The sequence below is a fragment of the Lissotriton vulgaris genome, chromosome 4_1 (assembly GCF_964263255.1).
Source record: "Lissotriton vulgaris chromosome 4_1, aLisVul1.2, whole genome shotgun sequence".
Classification (NCBI taxonomy): Eukaryota; Metazoa; Chordata; class Amphibia; order Caudata; family Salamandridae; genus Lissotriton; species Lissotriton vulgaris.
The window spans coordinates 1,722,814,466-1,722,834,523 of record NC_141691.1 but is presented as its reverse complement, the minus strand read 5'-3'; the positions used below and the strand labels follow the sequence as shown (position 1 = coordinate 1,722,834,523).

General features: G+C 45.0%; 1 protein-coding gene across 3 annotated transcripts in view; it reads right to left on the bottom strand.

The window, feature by feature from the left end:
- ESRP1 (epithelial splicing regulatory protein 1) overlaps positions 1–20,058 on the bottom strand; it is a 384,375-nt gene that overhangs the window by 132,416 nt on the left and 231,901 nt on the right. For all 3 annotated transcript variants that reach the window (XM_086966011.1, XM_086966012.1, XM_086966013.1), the window contains exon 13: positions 3,985–4,156. In XM_086966011.1, coding sequence (XP_086822137.1) covers positions 3,985–4,156 — 172 coding nt within the window. The remainder of the gene's footprint in view (positions 1–3,984; positions 4,157–20,058) is intronic.

Below are 20,058 nucleotides of genomic sequence, written 5' to 3'. Positions count from 1 at the left end.
CAGTATTTACCGAATGTTGCAAGGGTGCAGGGGGTGTCACTTTGACACCCTCTAGCACCCCGAATTCAGGCATGTGTGACATGTGGCACACAGACATGCCCTAAGGGCATGCCTGTCTGTCACATGCCATAGGTGTGCTTGCACACATGTGCATGCACACCTGGAATCGGTATTTTACCACCCAATTGGATTGGGTGGTAAAATACCGATTCGGTAAGGCCTGTGGGACTCAGAAGAGTCCCACCTACATCTCAAAATTACCGAGTCGGTAGAAATACCGATTCGGTATTTTACCGATTCGGTAAATTTACCGATTCGGTAAATTTACCGAATCGGTAAAATAGGGCACCTACATATGGAATGACCATTTACCGGTCGATAACGGCCGAAATCGGCCGTTACCGGTCAGTAAATGGCCACCTACATCTGGCCCCAAATGTTTCTGTACATGTGCTGCTCCCACGAATCAAGAGAAGGATATCAACTTGGTTCGTGGCCTTCAGTTTCAAAATCCTACACATACACAGACTGTTTTATGTTTTTAATTATGCTTTTTTTATGTATATCTACAGAATTTTTAACTTTTCTGTTCAGTCGCAGACCTCCTGAGTAGGACTCAAAGGCCCCACAAGGATCAGCGTCTAGGGTGTACAAAGGAGCTTACTCCCTTTGATGTGGAGGTTGAACTGTGGATCGACTCTAAGATTTAAATATCTCTATATGGGCAAATTTAAATTTCTCTGTATGGGCAAAGGCAAATAGGATATCAGGAATCAGAAGGCCTGCACTCCATTTTCCCAAGACAAGCTCCCCTGTTTCATGGCAGAATAAAGACAAGTCAAGACAATCCCTTCCTTCTATGTTTAACAAAAATACTGATGCCTTTAAACAATACCCGACCAGCTAAGTTAATCAAAGCATATTTTCCATGTGTTCCAAGATGCACAATGATCCAGCTATCTTTACAGCAGCAATTGTTGTCTTGTGCACAGTTTGGCACCTGTGACTTACTGGCATACGTATAAGGAAGGGAGAACATTTTCAGAAAGTGTGAAGTTCAAGGCAGCGTTGAAAGTGCCTCCATGCGCTGCAGGAGACCATCTTCAGGCGTTGGCGAGCTCAAAAACACCACAGTCCATGTCATCTGTGAGGATTCCTGGGGGAGAGTACTCATGACGTCCTAATCTTTTATTTGGTTTTATACAAAAAAATCTACACAAACTGTGTTGCATATAGAAATGGGGGAAATCCTTACATTATGACTTTATATTTCAGAGCATATTATAAATGTCAAGTCTGTTACGTTTACAGAAAGGTAAACATATTGCAGATCTGCAGACCTCAGTGTCCAAATAGATATGCATGGTGGAAAAAACTACCATCCAACCAGCTGTAGAAGTGACTCTTCCTTCTTTAAATTTGGGGCAGGGGTTATCAAGGGTGTTGCTAGAAGTACCAAAGAGCAAGCCAGGAGTAGAACCTTCTACCTCCACACCACAGGCTACCCACAATTGACATCCACTCCCAAGGTGTCTCAGTCACTGGTACAGTTACACACCATCGTTTGACCTGGTCTGCTTTGTTGTATGTTTCATAGTCTGAGCAGGGGTGTTAGCTGACAGGTCGGTAAATATGCCCCTTGACCCTCCCCACACATTTTTGTTTTTGTTGTCTCAGTCAATGTGCCACACATGAAGGATTATCTCGAGATTCATAAAATATCTCTACATTTATAAAAATATCCTACCACTTGTTGCCACCTCTTTGAGACACTTGCTTTGTAAACAGTGCTTTCCAATGATGTGTGGAGAACAAGGGTAGTTCTTGACACATTTCAGGTCGACTCTGGTGCATTCGTTTTTTTTAGATTTTTCATATGTACTCTTAATTACTATCCACAGCCTGCAAATGAGGTTCACACACTATGCAGATTGTAAGTATTTGAGCTGAAATGGCCTCAATGGCATGGACAGAACCAAGCAAACACAAGGAGATGATGGACGGAGTGCTGAAACTTTTCAAACACTCACCCCCAGACGTGGGCCCTTGCTCACTTTGCCACTGGATTCATGTTAGCCTGGCTGATGAGGGGTGTTACAGCGAAACCGATCCCAGGATGCTCATTTCTGGTTCAGGGAAGACCTGGCTTGGTAGCTCAGGCTGGACTGTTCCCATGATATCTATATAATCTATCTATAGATATCTATCTATTTACAGAGAGAGAGAAAGAGCATTTTTTGGTTGAAATTTTTTTTTCATAGAACATATCATGAGCGATGTCATATGTGAAGTCATAAGCAGTGCAAGCGGGGGCACAAGCTATTGTTACCTCTGCTAACTATAACTGGTGAATTTCTGCGTTTTTTTTTAGTTCAAAACGTTAATGTTGTCACCAACACATTTACCTAGCTACAACATTACTTTTACCTTTGTCTTTTCTAATGAAAAAAATATATCAGTGTATTTCGTGAAAAGCCCAACATACATCCACAAAATTTAGCGCCGGTCCGTATACTGGCGCCCTCCCTAAGCAAAGTGTTGTCAAGGAAGAGGTCATTTTAGATGTCCTCAATGATGTCCTTGAACAGGTCATGTGTGATGTAATACGTGAGGTTATAAGCAATGCATTGCAAGGGTGCAAGTTATAGTTACTTAAGTTTACTGTAACTGGTGAATGTTGGTGTTTTTTTAAAGCTTAAAATGTTACATTAAAACAGACATTTTCACCTAAATAGATCATCATTTTAACCTTTGTTTTTTTCAGTTCATAGCTACTCTTATTTTTAAACTTAAAGTAATATTTTACTATCATTGTGTTAAATGAACTCCTTGCCTGTGGCCTAATCCCCTTTGTGCAGCCATCCCCTCCCTTTTGCCCATGGCCTTCGGCTGTGCACACTGGAGTTGGCCGCAGGGCCTGCCCACCCACAGTAGTGCATGGCCATAGGTGCTAGTACACAGCCAACCTACCAAAGACACTCATGTCCCTTCTTTTGGGGGTGGGGTGTGGGGGGGGGGGGGATTGAGGGCTGCCACCATCCAGTGGGACCTTACGGGTGCCAGTGCAGGCTTGAATGTTCCTATGAGTCTAGCTGGGGTAAGTGGGTCGCACTGACTCCCACAAAGTACCCTCTGGGACCCCCCTACTCACACTTCCTAAGTCCAGCAAATCAGAGTAGCTCTACCCTGCCCCCTTATTAATGCCTCCTACGTTTTCCTGACACACATGTTAAGCTCTGAGTAAGCACTGCAGCTTATTACGCACTGGCTGGCCTTTGCAAACCTAACCGTTTGCATTGATGTATATTAATATATACCTTTTGTGAGTGACCAATTTTCAGACGAAATACTGTAACATAATTGAAAAAAGTATATCTGCATTCACATTTACCAACAAAGGTACCCCTAAATTTACATGCAACTTTTAGTTACTACTAATTCTGTAACTCAACACTCGTGCCGTAAAAAAAAAGAACCGAAAATGTGTATTCACATAGGAAAGTGGAAAGCCAGAGATATGATATAGTCATTCCACGGATCATATGCAGTGAAGCATTAGTTAAACAACATCCATGTTTTCCTACTTGTCGTAGAAAACACAGCATCTATGGAAACCCAGGAAAACGGGGCCTGGAATTCACCCCAAATACGGGACAGCCTTTTTACAACTCACATATAAGAAAAACAATGGTACATCTGAACGTAAATGGGTAAATGGGCGTATATGTTGACCAGACAAAAATCCGTAGGGTCTGTCTGGGTAGGCTCTTTTAGCTCATCATAGGTATAGGCCGTCTACTTCTATGCTGCCAGTTTGTTACATATTGTGGTATATTTAGTGCTCCATGGCCATCGAATTACATTCCAAAAGCTAGAACTCGACAGGTGCAGCCGGGTTATAAAAGGAGAGGGGAGGAGAAAATGAGATGCTACGAACCAGGTGGTGTGCACCTGGCCCGCTTCCTGTGGTGCCCCGGTCCTTACCTGGGGTAGAAGGCGGCGTAGTTCATGAAGAGCTGGGCGCCCCCTGGGTAGTACGCTGTAGTAGGCTGTAGAGTTCGAGGGTTCAGAAGCAAAGAGGGCTGATACAGTCCTGTCGTCTCCGAGGGCATAACCATTGGCTGGGCTGACAAGGCGTATGAGGATGGCGCGAGGCCTACAAAACAGACAACAAGCAACAGGTTAGCTTCACAACAGCGCACAGTCCACGTAAAGCACACCCTTGCATTGCCACATGACTGCAGAAAACCAACTTTCTTTAGAGGCCCATCTAAATGCATTAATACTTACAAGGAAGTTCCATAATATAAAACACATATCAGTATCTAAAGACAAGGGACTGATGTGTCAAAGTTTTCAATATAAGAAAGAAAACAGGAAAGCAGTAAGATTCAACCGAAAGGAAAAGAGCTGAAAAGTTTGATATTTTTGGAAAATGCCATGGCTCCTCTTTACTAACTGCATTAGAATGTATGTGATCCAGCTAACATTTCCCCTGAAACATTACTAGTTTTTGTTTTTATACCTTTGAACACATAAGAGTAAAATGAGATCTGAAGGCCTCCATGTAAGATACCGTTCCACCACGTCCTGCTTCTCTCCTGGCAGTTATGCACCGGTTGTCGTTAAGGTGCATTTATTTTGTCACCTCCTAGCAGTTGCCCACAGGGCAGCCCAGAGTCCCATTAATTTTGTGCTTTTACCCCATGCCCCAGGTCAAAGTTGTTTTTTACCTTCATCTCCCTTATGGCAGGTATCCTCTGCTGTAAGATCAAGTGCCAATAATGCTCTCTGTTCTGGTCACCCACTGATCAATTATGCAAGGTTCTTGGGTACACGCTATTTGTGTAGTAAGTATTACTGCATCCCCTACAGAATGAATGTAATATGTGTAGCTCCCTTGCAAAAGTGCAACAGATTGTGGTGAGGTTTTCCTTCTGATTCCAGAACTCTTCGCGAGTTATCACAATGTTGTTCTTTGAATGATTAGTCAATTGAAGCTTCTCCTGCGGAGTCTGTGTTTCCACTGACAAGGAGTTCTTGTACTTCGTTTTCATCTTGTAGGAAAAGTTATACTCTATAAAGTATACCTTTCCAGGGGCGTGGCCACGGCGGCGATCGGAATGGCTACCTTTCCGTGAAGCTCCTCCATGCGGGCTCCTGACGGCGGCGACTGAGATGTAAACCGCCACTCCTGCTCCCCACATCCTCGCAGATCTGAACACTGATGTCGCCCCGATCATCTGGGTGAATTGGAAGAACGCGGGAGCGGCCTGTGGAGAGTGCACGGCGTAGGAGAAACGAGGCCTTCGGACCTCGGCGCCATCTTCTCTCACTGCGCCGGATCGCTGGTGAGTGCCGCGCGGTGCCTGGTCGCCGGGCCTTCGCCCCCACAGGCGTCTCCTGCGGGGTTTCTTGCACGCTGCCCGTCCGCTTCGGGCTCCCGGGTGGGGGCTGCTGGTTCCCGGTGCGATCTCGGCCCAAGGGCCTGGGGGGTGCCGGGACCGGGGCCTCGATTTGCGGGCCTGGGCTGGATGCTAGACGGCGGGCGGGGACTCTCGCGGGGGGACGGCGGGGGTGTGTAAGCTCAACGTCTGGGCAGCCGGGGGCACCGCTACGCGATTTTCGGCAGATCCCGCCTCAGAGGCACTCGTGGGGCTCTTCAACCCCTCCATTCCTCCTGCTCTAAGCGACTGGAGAGGGCCGCTCCCCGCCCCACTACATACTGAGGGTGCATTCTGTACGTTGAACCAGACCTTGGGCCTAGGGCCCTGCTGAGGCTGACCTGGTCCTCATTCACCTGGACCGAACACAATTCGTCGCTGAGACCCTACTGTTGGTGGACCTTTCTGGAACTTTCTAGAGCTTGGTGTTATTCTACCGCTCTCTCCTATTGCCGAACTTCCCACGCCCCCTCTCCCGACCCAACTACGCCCTCCGGGCTACCCTGGAGATGGGAAAGAGAGATCCTAACCAGAGGAAACTTAGCTTCGACAAGACCCCCCTTCTTGCCACGGACCCCCCGCCTGGTTCGGCAGCCGGGGCCTCCAGCTCTACTGACTTGGGTGACGCGGCGGCTATGGTCGCCACCATGATGGGTGAAATGCGCGCAGGCTTCAAAGCGCTAGACACCCGCTTCAACAGTCTGGAGCAAAAGCTGACAGACATGGGCTCCAAGGTACAGGCCCATGACAGACGGCTCAATGTGGCTGAATCACGGATATCAGACATAGAAGATGGCGCATCGAAATCGCTTAAGAGACTGGAGTGGGTTGAGAAAATACTTGAAGACGTGGCCATCAAAAACAAGGACTTGGAAGCGCGCAGCAGGCGTAATAACATTCGTATCCTTGGTGTGGCGGAAACGATGGCCACGGGTCGGTTCGACACTTTTGTCGAAACTCTTCTGATCGAGCTATTTGGCAGAGACACCTTCACTGCGGGCTTTGTTGTTGAGCGTGCACATAGGTCTCTGGGGCCTAAACCTCGCCCAGGCCAACTACCACGACCCATTATCGCCAGAATCATGAACTTCCGTGACCGTGACACTGTGCTGCGTGCGGGCACGCGAGGCTGGAGAAATACAGTGGCAGGGCAGAAAGCTGTCCTTTTTCCCTGACATCACACTGATGGTCCAGGAGGCACATCGCAAATATAACTGAGTTAAATCCACCCTCCGGAACTTAGGCCTGAAATATGGTATGCTGTGCCCAGCTAGGTTGAAGGTGGATGTGAACGGCAGATTCCACATTTTTGACTCTCCCGCGGAAGCGCAAGATTTCTGCCATGACTACAAGAAACAGGGCTCATCGGCTGCTGCCGGTTCACCACCGAACACTCCACCTCGTAACGACACACAATCCAGCGCTGACCTTTTTGCTGAAACTGGCCAGGGCTGACCGCTCAGCGTTGATTACTGTTGCACCCTTCTCGAAATACTGTTATCTGGATGTGGTTCTTCCAACGTTTATTGTCTGGTCTCCGGTTCGGAAACCTCTTGTTGGGATGCCTGCCTGGAGTGGCGTTGCTACCCCCGATGGCGCGGGCCAAGTTGTTTCTATTTTCTGGGGCTTTATCACATTTTTATTTGCAGTTCTACCATTTCTTTTAATGGTTATTAACTTTGGTAATTTGCACTATTGTTCAGCAATGGTCCGGGGATCGACTCTCGTGGGATTCTGGGAGGCTGGGAGGTGGGTGGGGGATGGGATATGTTTTGTTTCTGTGGTCATGTATGTTAGAGCTTAGCTGCGGGTATGGTTGGAGCAGACTGTCGTATGCACACTTGTTGCAGAATATCTTGACAGTGGAAGTATGGCCAGGATAGGTCTACAGACTGGTCCTTACAGACTGACTTTGATGTCTTGGAACGTGCGAGGTTTGAACACCACAAGGAAACGCAAACAGGTGTTGGCTTATGCGGCGCGACATGGGGTGGATGTCCTCTTTCTGCAAGAGACTCATTTGGTCCAGTCGGACGTGGCCTCGGTGGCCAGAAGGTGGGGGTCGCATAAAGTGTTTTCCTGCTATAGTAGATATGCTAGGGGTGCAGCGATTCTTGTGCACAAACGTGTCCCGTTTGTAATGACCGGCAGCAAAACTGATGAGGAGGGCAGATATGCGCTTATTATGGGAGTGCTGTTTGGATACAAGATCGCACTGGTGGGAGTCTACGGCCCCAATGTAGATTCCCCTGCTTTTTTCCAGGACCTGCAGATGACGCCGCTTCACTCAGACATTGATTTGTTGGTTCTGGTGGGAGACTTTAACATATTGATGAATCCTGATAGGGACAGCACATCTCCCTCTCCTGACTGCAAACCAAAATCCCGCGCAGTGCTGGCGGAAATTTGCTCCCACTTTTCCCTAGTGGTCATAGAGGCTAGACTGCACCACCACACACCTGATTACACGCATCACTCGGGCTTCCACAATACTAGCACTAAACTTGATTATTGGCTCCTCTCCCCGGGTATCGCGGGTTGGGTGGATGGCCTTTCCACGTTACCTCGCACCCTCTTAGACCACCCTCCCATTGTTTTGACTCTAGGGGTCCCCAGATTGGGGGGGGGGGGTACGAAAGGCAGTGGCGATTTCCTGGTAGGGCTCTGCTAGATCCGACTTTTAAAGAGGACACACGCACCGCCATCGACGACTACTTCGACATAAACACAGGCTCCGTTACCTCCTGGTCCACGCTTTGGGAGGGCTTCAAAGCTACATTACGTGGGGTTTGCATCACCAAGAGAGTGCGGTCCCTGCGCGAGATTCGCTCCACCTTGACCAGCATTGAAACAGATATCACTACGATAGAGAAGGAGATCCTTGTGGATCCATCGGTGGATCGTGAGGCTAAACGCCTTGAGCTACTTTTAGAATTTCGGGACGCAGCAGATAGAGAGGTGAAGTTCATGGGTAAATACTACACTGCGCGGCAATACGGCAAGGGCGACAGGCCAGGCAAACTACTAGTGCAAATGCTTTGACCGCCACACCAAGCTGCTTACATTACCGGGGTGATTGACGCCCAGGGTACACAACAACATTCCACTCCCGAAATATCCAACACCTTTCTATCATATTACAAAACCCTTTACACTTCCACACTCACGGGGGAGCACCGCCACCCGGGACCGTATTTGAATGAAATAGCCATGGTGTACCTAGAGAAAAACATGCAGGAGTTTTTGGCCATGCCCATTACACCGGATTTTATAATTGAGGCAATCGACTCCTTGCGGAGCTCTTCTGCTCCCGGCCTCGACGGCTACTCAGCCGACTTTTACAAGGAGTACAAGGAGGAACTCGTCCCTAAACTTGTCGAGGTATATGCGGAGGTGCTGGAGGCGGGCAATCTTCCACCTACGCTCCGGGAAGTGGTTATTGTTTTGCTACCCAAACAAGGCCGTGACCCCTCGTTGTGCAGCCCCTACAGACCCCTATCCCTCTTAAACTTGGACTACAAAATTCTGGCCAAAGTCCTTGCAATTCGTTTAGCGCTTCTAGTGGAAAACTATAATTTCGCCAGCTCAGTCCGGATTTGTCCCACATCGATCCACTTCTCTAAACCTTCGGACACTGTTTTCTGTTTTATACAGAATAGAGCCCTCCACACCGGCTACAGCAGTGTTCGACACCCTGGAGTGGCCCTTTTTTTTGTCAATTATGAGGAGAATGGGGATGCCTGCTATGTTTGTGGCGACGGTGGACTTGTTGTACTCGGCTCCCACCGTCCGGATACGGCTAAACGGCACCATTACTGACAGCTTCACACTTTCACGTGGCACCCGCCAGGGATGTCCACTATCCCTGCTCCTGTTCATCATTGCGATGGACCCCCTGGTGCGACACTTCCAAGAGAAACATCTCCACTGTGGGCTCCAGTTTCGCACCGGGCCACTGCTGATCTCGTTATATGCCGTTTTGTATGTTCGGACTCCCCAATCCAACCTGGAGCCTCTACTGATTGAGATTGCCCGCTTTGGAGACTACTCAGGCCTTAAAATAAATTGGCATAAGTCAGTGATTTTCCCGCTCACCCCCTCCACTGTGCAGTGGACCTGCTCGTTCCCTCTTGAATGGAGCACGGACTCTGTGAAATATTTCACCTTGACACGGTATCCATTGTCCGATTGAATTACGGCCGCGCCCTTGATTTTTTGGAAGACAATACGGAGCGCTGGATTCGCCTCCCGCTGTCTATGGCTGGTCAGATTGCCATCATTAAAATGATTGTACTCCCCCAGTTCTTGTATTTAACAATATTCCGATCCCCCTCACCAAGATTTTTTTTCCCAACTTCGCTCCTCACTTCTGCGTCTGATATGGGGAGGCAAAAACCCACCTGTGTCCTGGCGAACATTAACACTCCCTTACAAACGGGGCGGCTTCGGAGTGCCAGACTTTTTTCTGCTCGTACGCATACACTTGGTTTCACCCTGATGCCAGAATTCCTCATTTGAGACCAGAGGCTGACTTGGCGCTCCCTGTGGCCCTCTCTTCCGTCCTTCCTAGGGGTCTCCCCCGAGACTCGCAAGACATACAGCCTTTGTCCACTACTTGTTGGGCTTGGGACAAAATTCGACACCTCTTACTCCTCGAGAAGCTATACTCGCCTGCACTGCCGTTGCCCAACCCCCACTGGCTCCCCATCACAGGCAAATCGGTGGTGCAGCGCACGCTATCCAAATATCAAATACACACTGTCGGGGACCTTTTCCCGGACGGCCATGCCTTTTCCCTTACAGAAGATCACCGCTTCACGGACAGGACTTTCAAGGACTCATTCACGGTGACTAGACTTCGCTCAATGCTCAGGGCTGAATTCCCCACATTCCCGCTCCCTCCTGATGACACCCCCGCGCTCACATTCATAATACAGAACCAAACAGGAGCGCATGTCGTATCCAAGTTATATAAGCTGTGTCTGGCCTCAGTTCCCGCACACGACTAAGGTAAGCGCTGATTGGGAGGGCGACCTGGGTACCCAAATCACGGACGATCAATGGGCTGCATGTTGTGCCACCACAAGAGATGTGTCCATTAACACCAGACATAAACTCAGACATTTTAAGTTCCTGAGGAGGGCGTACCACACTCCCGCACTTGCCCATAGAATTGACCCCAGCAGACCGCACACTTGCCCTAAATGCAAAGGCCCGCAGGCTGATTTGCCCATCTTTCCTGGACTTGTCCGAAATTGCACACCTACTGGCTGCAAGTACACCAGGTGTTGGGGGAAATACTTGACATGGACCTGCAACCCACCCCTGAAATTGCGCTGCTGGGTTATGTCGTCAACTTCCCGCGCCCGCTTCGAAAACCGGCGTCCATTGACCTCCTTTTAGGTAATCGTGAAGTGGCGGTGCTCTGGTGTGCTAGGCGCGCTTCAACAGTCTGCGCTTGGCTCCGTAGTATGGCCTACTGTAATGTTAACAGCGCTGAATACTCCGAGATGGTTCCTATCGCCTCCAGACCGCTGGATATATGGGGCCATACCGGAAATATATTGCGAAGCTAGCTCAGGAGACACAGTCCCAATCGATTAACTCCTTTGTCCCTGCGAGGGTGGGATAGGAGGAGCCACACTACCACTTGGGTGCTACCTCCAGCGCTATTTTTTTTTTTTCACTTGGTGCATGCATGGCCGACATTACTAGGTCACGGAATTAGCCTCCCTGGCGACTAGCTGAATGTTCTCTGCGACTGTATTGAGTGTTGCCTTTCTCACCGTGGAGTTCCGAAATCACCTTTGTGTAGTTTGAAAAATGACTGGTCTGTATCTGAAAGTCTTGATGTTCCATTCTCAATGTGCCATGCTGTGGATAAATCAGAATTTTGTGCTGACTGACCTGCTCGATTGTGCTCGCAACATTATTGTCTTGTATCATTCTTTGTACGTGGATGACTGCTTTTTCTTCAGTTATACTATGATTTCCCCTTTTCTTTCTCGTTTTGTAAAAAAGCAAAAATGTACCATCGTAATGAGTCATGCAAATAGTTTGCAATCCCACTGGGATATACTCAATTATCGTTTGTTTAACCGATCAGTGCCTCTCTATGTTTGCAATGTCACATTTGTATGTAAGGATTGGATTGCTTTCCTGTGCAATAAACAGATTTACAAAAAAAAAAAGCATACCTTTCCATCAGTTTGTTCACATGGGCACCTCCAGGTCAAAAATGATCCCCATCACCAGCAAAGTCCCCCAAGGTTCTATATAGTCTCATCTTTAACCTCTGCATAGAGCCACTTGGTGCCCTACTCAGACACCTCAAACACTGCCTGCACATCATCCAGACTTGGATGTGCAGTGCCTCCCTGACGCTCACACCAGCCATAATTCAGGTTAATTGCCGAGAACTACATACAAGAAATAGTACAGACGGACCTAACTCATGGAATCTTGCCCTCAAGGAAGACATTGCCCAAAAACACTGACAGCCTGGTAGCAGCGCTCCCTTCTAAAGAAAGTGACACCAGTTATTCCAGCAAGCAACTTACAAACTGCTGTTCACGGTCTCATACTCTCGCATCTGGATGGTGGTTACACCCTACTCCAAGGCCCTCCAGATTCTACACTCTTAACCCTCAAGGACATTCTACATACCATAGCACATATCATTCAAGGCCAGAAGAACGATGATCATATCACCCACTTCCTGATAGAACTCCATTGGCTCTCCTAGCTGGCCCACACTATCTTCGAAACCACCGGCACCATTTATGAATCTATCAAAGCCAGCACCTCTGTTTGTTTATCACTCAGATATGTTCACCATCTCCTGTGGGTCGCAGCACACCCATAGCCAGTTCACCATCAGACTGGAGACTAAAGTGTAAACAAAAAAAAAACAAGGCAGCAGGTCTTTTCTATCTAAATACCCAGAATCTGGAACAACTTCTCTGTATCAATCACGACTGCCCTACACGGCTCCTATTAAGAAAATAGTTGAAGACTCCTGTCTTTATAAACACATCATAATGCATTACTATCCCCAACCCAGCTACCTCTACTATCACTCCTTGACTTTATGCTAATCTTTGACCCTTTATAGTGCTCTGCATGCTTTTGGAGACATATATATATGGCAGCCAGTATGATCTGATAATAAACGCTCAGATGTATTTCGAAATCAGGCTCTGCACTTTGTTCTTCTGGATTGAAATGACAGGTTCTCCATTCCTGTTGATGCAGCAGCCGCCCTACATGGTTCGCGGGTGCCCTCAGAATGGAATTTTGTGTGATATATATAGGCATTATGCCAGTTTGATTTGGTGGTCTATTGAAGATTAAATTAACTGCTTTCTCCACCAACATTACGCTGTAAATCGTGTTCTTTGGGACTTTTCGAGGTCCGTGCCTGGTGAATCTGCCTATCCAGTGGTAGACAGGAATTTGTGTGTGAAACAATATATATATACACCTTAAATTGACTGTGTTCAATAACAGACTTGAAACCTCATTGTTCAGAAAGAGTACAGCAGGAAACAGTCTCTTGCATTCTAGGAGTTGTCATTAGAGTGCGTTGATCCAAAGCATTCCTTTAGGTGAGCCCCATAGAGCAAGAAGGAATTGTAGTACATAAACTAATTATCAGAAAGAAGTTACCATCATGACAGAAAGATTCCTAGAAAGAGGCTACTCCCAATCAACGATTAACTAAATGAGGTATCAAAAAGAACAAGAGAGGCACTTTTTTACTGAGAGTGGTACACAGCATAAACAAGATGAAACACAGGTCATCCGTTTCATTACTACATATAATAGACAGGCTCATGAAGTACGCAAGAGTCTCAAAAAATTCTGGCCTGTTCTAAATACAGATAAAAAGATCTGGCTGAGAGTGTAGGAACACATCCTCAGATCACATACAAGAGGGCAAAATCTTTGAAAGATACACTGCAATGCGGTAGAACCTTCGGTATCTAAAATATCAGGAATACAGGGTTTTTACATTTGCCACAGTTGCAAAGCCTGTAAAAACAGTAGGAATGTAAAATAGTGTAAACTTTCAATAGATTGTAAACCATATGTGATCACAAAACACACTACATGCAACACTGAGTATGCTGTATACGCTCTCTTTTGCCTATGCAACAAAAGCCTATATTGGTAGCACGATCAAGAAAGCTAAACTGCGTGTACTGGAACATCTACGTGCAATTAAGAACGGGGATAGACAGTACCCGATTGCACGCCATTTTCAAAGTTACCACAATCAGAATACCAATCTATTAAATTTTGTTGGGCTAGATACCATTAAACAATGTAAGAGGAGGCAACAGGATGAAAGAACTGCGAAAATTGGAGTCCATATTAATTATTCAATATAAGACACTTACACCTACTGGACACAATTATGATAAAGGATTAGCGGTCCATCTTGGTTGAATATTATAACTAGTTTACTGCTTTCCGTAAGTTTTGTCCTGCACCAATAGGTTTAGTTTGATTAGTTCGCTAAACCCTCTTATCATTGAATATTGATCTTAAGATATTTTGTTTTAGCCTTTTTGCTTCTGAGTAGTTGATACATTGTCGAAAGTTTCTATGAAATATATTGTGTATGTTTTTAATTTTAGTTTTGTTTTGTTTTGCTACAGATGGCTTTGTATGAAGACTCGTTAAAGGGCTTAAGTGTCCTCTCATCACTAGCCACATGGGCATAAGTGTGGTGAAAGTATATTGTAAATGTGTACATTTGTGTGTTTTGTTATTTTTTATTTGCTTATTATCATGTAGAACATAAATACGTTTTTTGTGTGTGCGTCTCCTGAAAAGAATTTCGAAGGTATTGATTGCTTAATATTGGCTGCCTGATTTGTAAGCCCACTTGGGCATTATTACTTTGTTCATTCCCTTTTTCATTCCTTTTGCTGATTATTTAAACATTGGCAGGCTAAGTTGCACTAATAATTATGCGTCGGATAAGCTCTTGATAGAGATTCATTTGAGTCTAAGGATATTGTTTTCATTTTGTCCTTTTGGCTGTGTGTTAAGGGACGGTATTGATAAAGTTTTGAATAACCGCTTTGTATATAAGGAATTTTTGACAGCAGGTAGATATTATTTCTTTCGATCTGTTCGTTTAACAGCACCGCATTACTGTATAAACTCCAGACGCGCAAGGACATGAGGTTACAATGTAATCTGAAACGTTTGTTTATACATCTGTTTTCCGACCTTCTTTTTATGAGTTCTGAAGATTAGAATTATTACGTGTCAGGATTGAATTCATATTCGATTTTGTTTCTGCATGTTTAAGAATGATTAGCACTGCATGTACGTTTATTTAAATTTATTTCCACATTTATTGAGTTTACTCAACTAATTTATGTTTATGGATAGTCTGTTTTCACTGGCCATGTTGTTGAAAATCACATGTCCCTTTAAATAATGGCGGAACATACACTCACACACATGACCAAGGCAGTAATCCCGAAACGCGTAGAGTGTTCCTTACACCCTACATGTCTTTTTGTTAATAAATGATGTTGCTTGAAAAGTCCGCTAACGTGTCCGTGGTTGCTGCTTTGTGTTTAACGGCTGCGGCGTTCGTTGGATATATATATATATATATATATATTCACTTAAAAAACCATAGGTTTCAGGCCTTATATAGTTAGGAATTAGCATTTAAAAAACCATTGAAATTGCTCCTATATAGTTAGTTGTACTAACTATATTTCGCGCACACGCAATCCACTGTTGATGATGTCACATATTACATCATTCATGACATGGTCAGTGACATCACTGATGACATCTCAAATGACATCACTGATGACATCTCATTTGACATCACTGATGACATCATCCAGTGACTGTGTTTCTGTAAAGTTTAAATATGTTTTACATATTGAAGAATGAGTGGATGTACAAGTGTCTGGATGAAGGATTTAGTAGGTGCGTGACTGACTGTATGAGTGAGTGATTAAATGTGTCTTACTAAAGGCATGGGTTAGTGACTAAACTGTCTGAATGTGTGCATCAGTATGTCTGTTGTTGTGTAAGCTGCTGCATGTGTTGATCAGTAGCTATATGAGTGGCTATATGGGTTATTGATTGGTTGCCCAAGTATTTGAATGGGAGACTGACTTTGTGTGTGGGTGGCTGGGAGGTGTGTGACTGTGCATAGATGTGTGAGCAGTTGATTCACTAGGTGTATGAGTTCAAGAGTGCATGTGGAAACAGCTATGTGGGCGGGTGACTGTGTGCATGGGTGTGTTGGTGAGTGAATGGATATCTCAGTGCTACATGTGCAAGTAAGTACATATGTAAAACACAGTGCATGTGAGAGTTGGCATATATAAATGACTATACATGAGAGCCAGTGAATGTGCGAGTGGCTATATGGATCATTGTGCACTTGTATCAGTGATTGTATAAGAGAGTAAGTATGTGTTAGTATATGTTTGAATAAGTAAGGTGTTGTGTGTATTACTTTATAGTTGAGGAAATGGAAGTGTGATTGATTCTTTGCATGACTGACTAGGTGTGTGAGTAACTCCATGGATGAGTGGCAGTGTGTGAGTGTCTGTATAGGTGTATGAGTGCATATGATAGTGTTGTATTGATGAGTGACTGTATGTATGAGTGATTCTATGGGTGAATGAGTGAATGTGTGTGTAGACATAGGAATCAGTGAGTGCTTATGTAGTAACTGGTATTGGTGTGTCAATGGTTTCAAGAATGGTAGTCTGTATTTAACAATGGGTGTATCAAAGGTTATATTAGAGTGTGAGGAGGTGCATTGTATTATCAGTTGAATGAGATCATCAGTGATGTGACCAGTGATGTCAAATGAGATGTCATCAGTGATGTCATCAGTGATGTCAGTGATGTCACTGACCATGTCATGAATGATGTAATATGTGACATCAGCAGTGGATTGCGGGTGCGCAAAATATAGTTAGTACAACTAACTATACAGGAGCAATTTCAATGGTTTTTTAAATGCTAATTCCTAACTATATCAGGCGTGTAACCTACATTTTTTTTCAATAAATTTCAAAGGTTTTGTAAATGCTAATTCTATTAGCGGAAAACATTTATATATGTTATTATCATTCTGGGACCACCTGAGCAGCCATCTTGTTTCTCAGGAGAAGTGAGGCACAAGAGAGCACAAAATGCGAAAAGGGGGCAGGGTTGAGACCCCCTGACCCCCTAGCCCTTCTCAGGGGGTCCCAGAAGGACCACCAAGTGCAAATTAAAAAAAAAAATTAAATCACGGGCTACGCGTACCCCGCGATTTTAAATTTGTTTTGGTTTTTTTTGCCCTTGAGGGTCCTTTTGGGACCCCCTGAGAAGGGCTAGAGGGTTGGGGGGTCTCTACCCTGCCCCCTTTTCGTGTTTTCCACTCTTGTTTTGGGCTCTCTTGTGCCTCAGTTCTCCTGAAAAAAAAAGATGGTGGCCAACACTTCCTGGTTTGGACAGTTTGGAATGTTGACAGTCAACTGCCAGCCAATCAGAAACTCGCTCGCGCACGTAAGGGTACGCGTACCGTACGCATACGGTGCGCGTACGGTGATCGCATATAGATATATAATTTGATCAAATTTAATTTTCTCAACAGCTACTTGAGGGATTTTCACCAAATACAGAAAAGGAACTACTGCATACCTGTCCCTACCATTTTGCCAAGTTTGGTGTAATTAAGTTCAGCCATTCAGGCTGTAGCCGTGTCTAAAGGTCCCATAGAAAATGCAATTTGAAAATTTTCAAATTCAATTTTCTCAAGAACTACTGGAGGGATTTACACCAAACATACAAAAGGCACTGCTGCATACCTGTCCCTACCATTTTGCCAAGTTTGGTGTGATTCCGTTCAGCCGTTCCGGCTGTAGCTGTGTATAAAGGTCCCATAGAAAATGCCATTTGAACATTTTCAAATTCAATTTTCTCAAGAACTACTGGAGGGATTTACACCAAACATACAAAAGGCACTGCTGCATACCAGTCCCTACCATTTTGCCAAATCTGGTATAATGCCGTTCAGCCGTTCGAGCTGTAGCCTTGTCAGAATGTCCCTATGGAAATTAACATGGGGAAAACATGTTTTGGGACCCCCCTTTTTTCTCGGCCCCCGCTTGACGAATCCCCCCGAAACTTTCAGGGAAGGAGCGAGGCAAATTTAGGCAAAATTACAGGCAGATCCCTCAATCGGCGCCAAAGTTATTCCCAATAGAATGTTCGGAATTTCCTATGGTAACTAGGTCCTAACTATATATACCTACTGGCGATATATATATATATATATATCTCTGCCTGATAAGGGGGACCCAGGAGGACTTTGTTACCTGCTTTCCGTGCTGCAGGGGCGGTGGAATGTCGACCAACTCAGTTGGCAGCATCACTTGTTGTTGAGTGGGGCCCTTCACTTTATGGGTCCCTGCGGCAAACTACAATGTCCAACATGCAGTGGGGCAGCAGGAACAGCACAAGGAGCTTTGCACCTGTGAGGCAGAGGAGGGGCGTGACCACGTGACTGGTCACAGCTGATTAAAACTACAGCAATGGACCCCTGACAAGGATACAACTGGAACAGGCACTGATGAATCCATTTTAAGGAAGAAACGCGTCTGCCTAGCGTTTCAGGAACCCTTTTTATGCTTGTGCATTTACAACAAATAAAGCCGCTTTTGAAGTCCCCCGGAGCATGGTCACACTTTTTCCTGGTGGAGGGAAAAGATTTTCGTATATATATATATATATATATATATATATATATATATATATATATATATATATATATATATATATATATATCTCAAACGATTCCCAGTATTCACCGTAAAGACGGACTCCGACCAGGACACGAACCACACGGCAAGTTACGAATTTTTATAGTGCTTTTATTTTCCCATCCAAACAGACATAACGCGTTTCGTCCGGTTAGCCCGGACTTGATCACATGACATGTCGTGACCCTATATATATATATCTACACGTCTCTTGAATAGGTTATGGTGAGGTTTCAGTTATCATGCTGGATCGGTTTATTATGAAGTGTGCTGGCAAAGAAAGTAGGTCTGACTTATTTTGGAAAGCAGATGTCAAAGGCAATAGTTTACACTGCACTTAAGCCTGAAGACCAGAACGCCAATACATGGAAGCTCACTGGTTACAGTAAAAGCAAGAGTTTTGGTGAGGGTCAATCTCTCTGAGAAAACCAAGATGAAGAAAATTTCCAAAGTGAGAATCCTTGTTAGTCGCTCCTAGGAGCGACTGCATATTATTTTACCAACTACAGTTTTGGATTTATCTATAATTTTATGACAGTGTGCATGCCGGTTGCTTTACGAGAAAACTTGCCCGCATTTGTTATGGTGACAACTCAATGATGGAGGCTATAGGCATGACTGGATCAATGGGAGAAGTTATGCCAGGTGCCATAATTCTGATCTGCTCATTATCAAACGTCACAACAAAGTCGATGAAGGTGACAAAATTAATGTGGAAATCATATATTAATGCCTCTAGGGCTATATAGGTAGATTGTTGTTACAATGTGTCAGAGGCGCAACTAGAGCCACATTTTAGAGGGGGAGCTACAAAAAATGTCGGGGGAGGGGGAGCTAATTCTTCCAGTGATAGTCTGAGTAGAGATGCAGGGGCTCTAAGAAGGGGTGAATAACAACAAAGCCTCATTAACAACCAAATGCGGCTGTGTGTGCGCCCAGGAAGCTGTCTCAGCCCAGGCTGATACACACGACGGGGTGGGGGAAGGGGGTGGGGGGGTTGAAGCCCTTTCCGCCCAATGGGCGTTGCGCGCCTTCAATGTGTATACACTAACCACAATAAGATTGCAGCCAGCGCTATGTTTAACATTTCACTTATTTCTTTATGCAAAAAATATTCCTACCACATTTAGGCTTAATTTTTTTCTTTTTCTACTTTAATTGTTTTTGCATATGCTTGTAGATTTTGTCTTGTATTGTGTGTTGGTCAGTAGGTGAAAGCAAGAATGAGTCATCGAATGAATGTATGGCTGAGTGACACAGAACATGTGCGATGAGTAGAGTATCTAAACATGCCAGTGATTAGAGAGTGAAAGTTCTATGCCAGACCTGTTGGTGCCGGCTATGCTTGCTCTGAAAACGTGATGTTTGGGAAAACTTTCTCAACTGCTTAGTTTGGTCCCGTTTTGAGGTTTTTTTCTCCTGTTCCATATATGCTGATAGTTTTCCCTTTTGTGAATGCTCCCTCCTCATCTCCTACTTCTCTAAATGCTGTCTTGAGTATTTGGATGAGGTCTGAACAGAGAAAAAGCCTAAACTGCACTCACCAGTGAGTGACGTCATCATGCAGTCTAATTAGATGATTGCATCCGTCAAAAATACACCTCTGTCTAAATAGAATACATACAGGAAAATACGATTTGAGATAATGCGAACCAATAAATAACAATGAATAACATAGTAAATGATATATTAACTATTGAAAAAAAACAGCTAAACATATTGAAAATCTCAAATTTCAGCAATTTTTAAATGAAAAATACTAGCCATATTCTCTTAAAACTGTACAGGAACACGGTAAACATAACTGA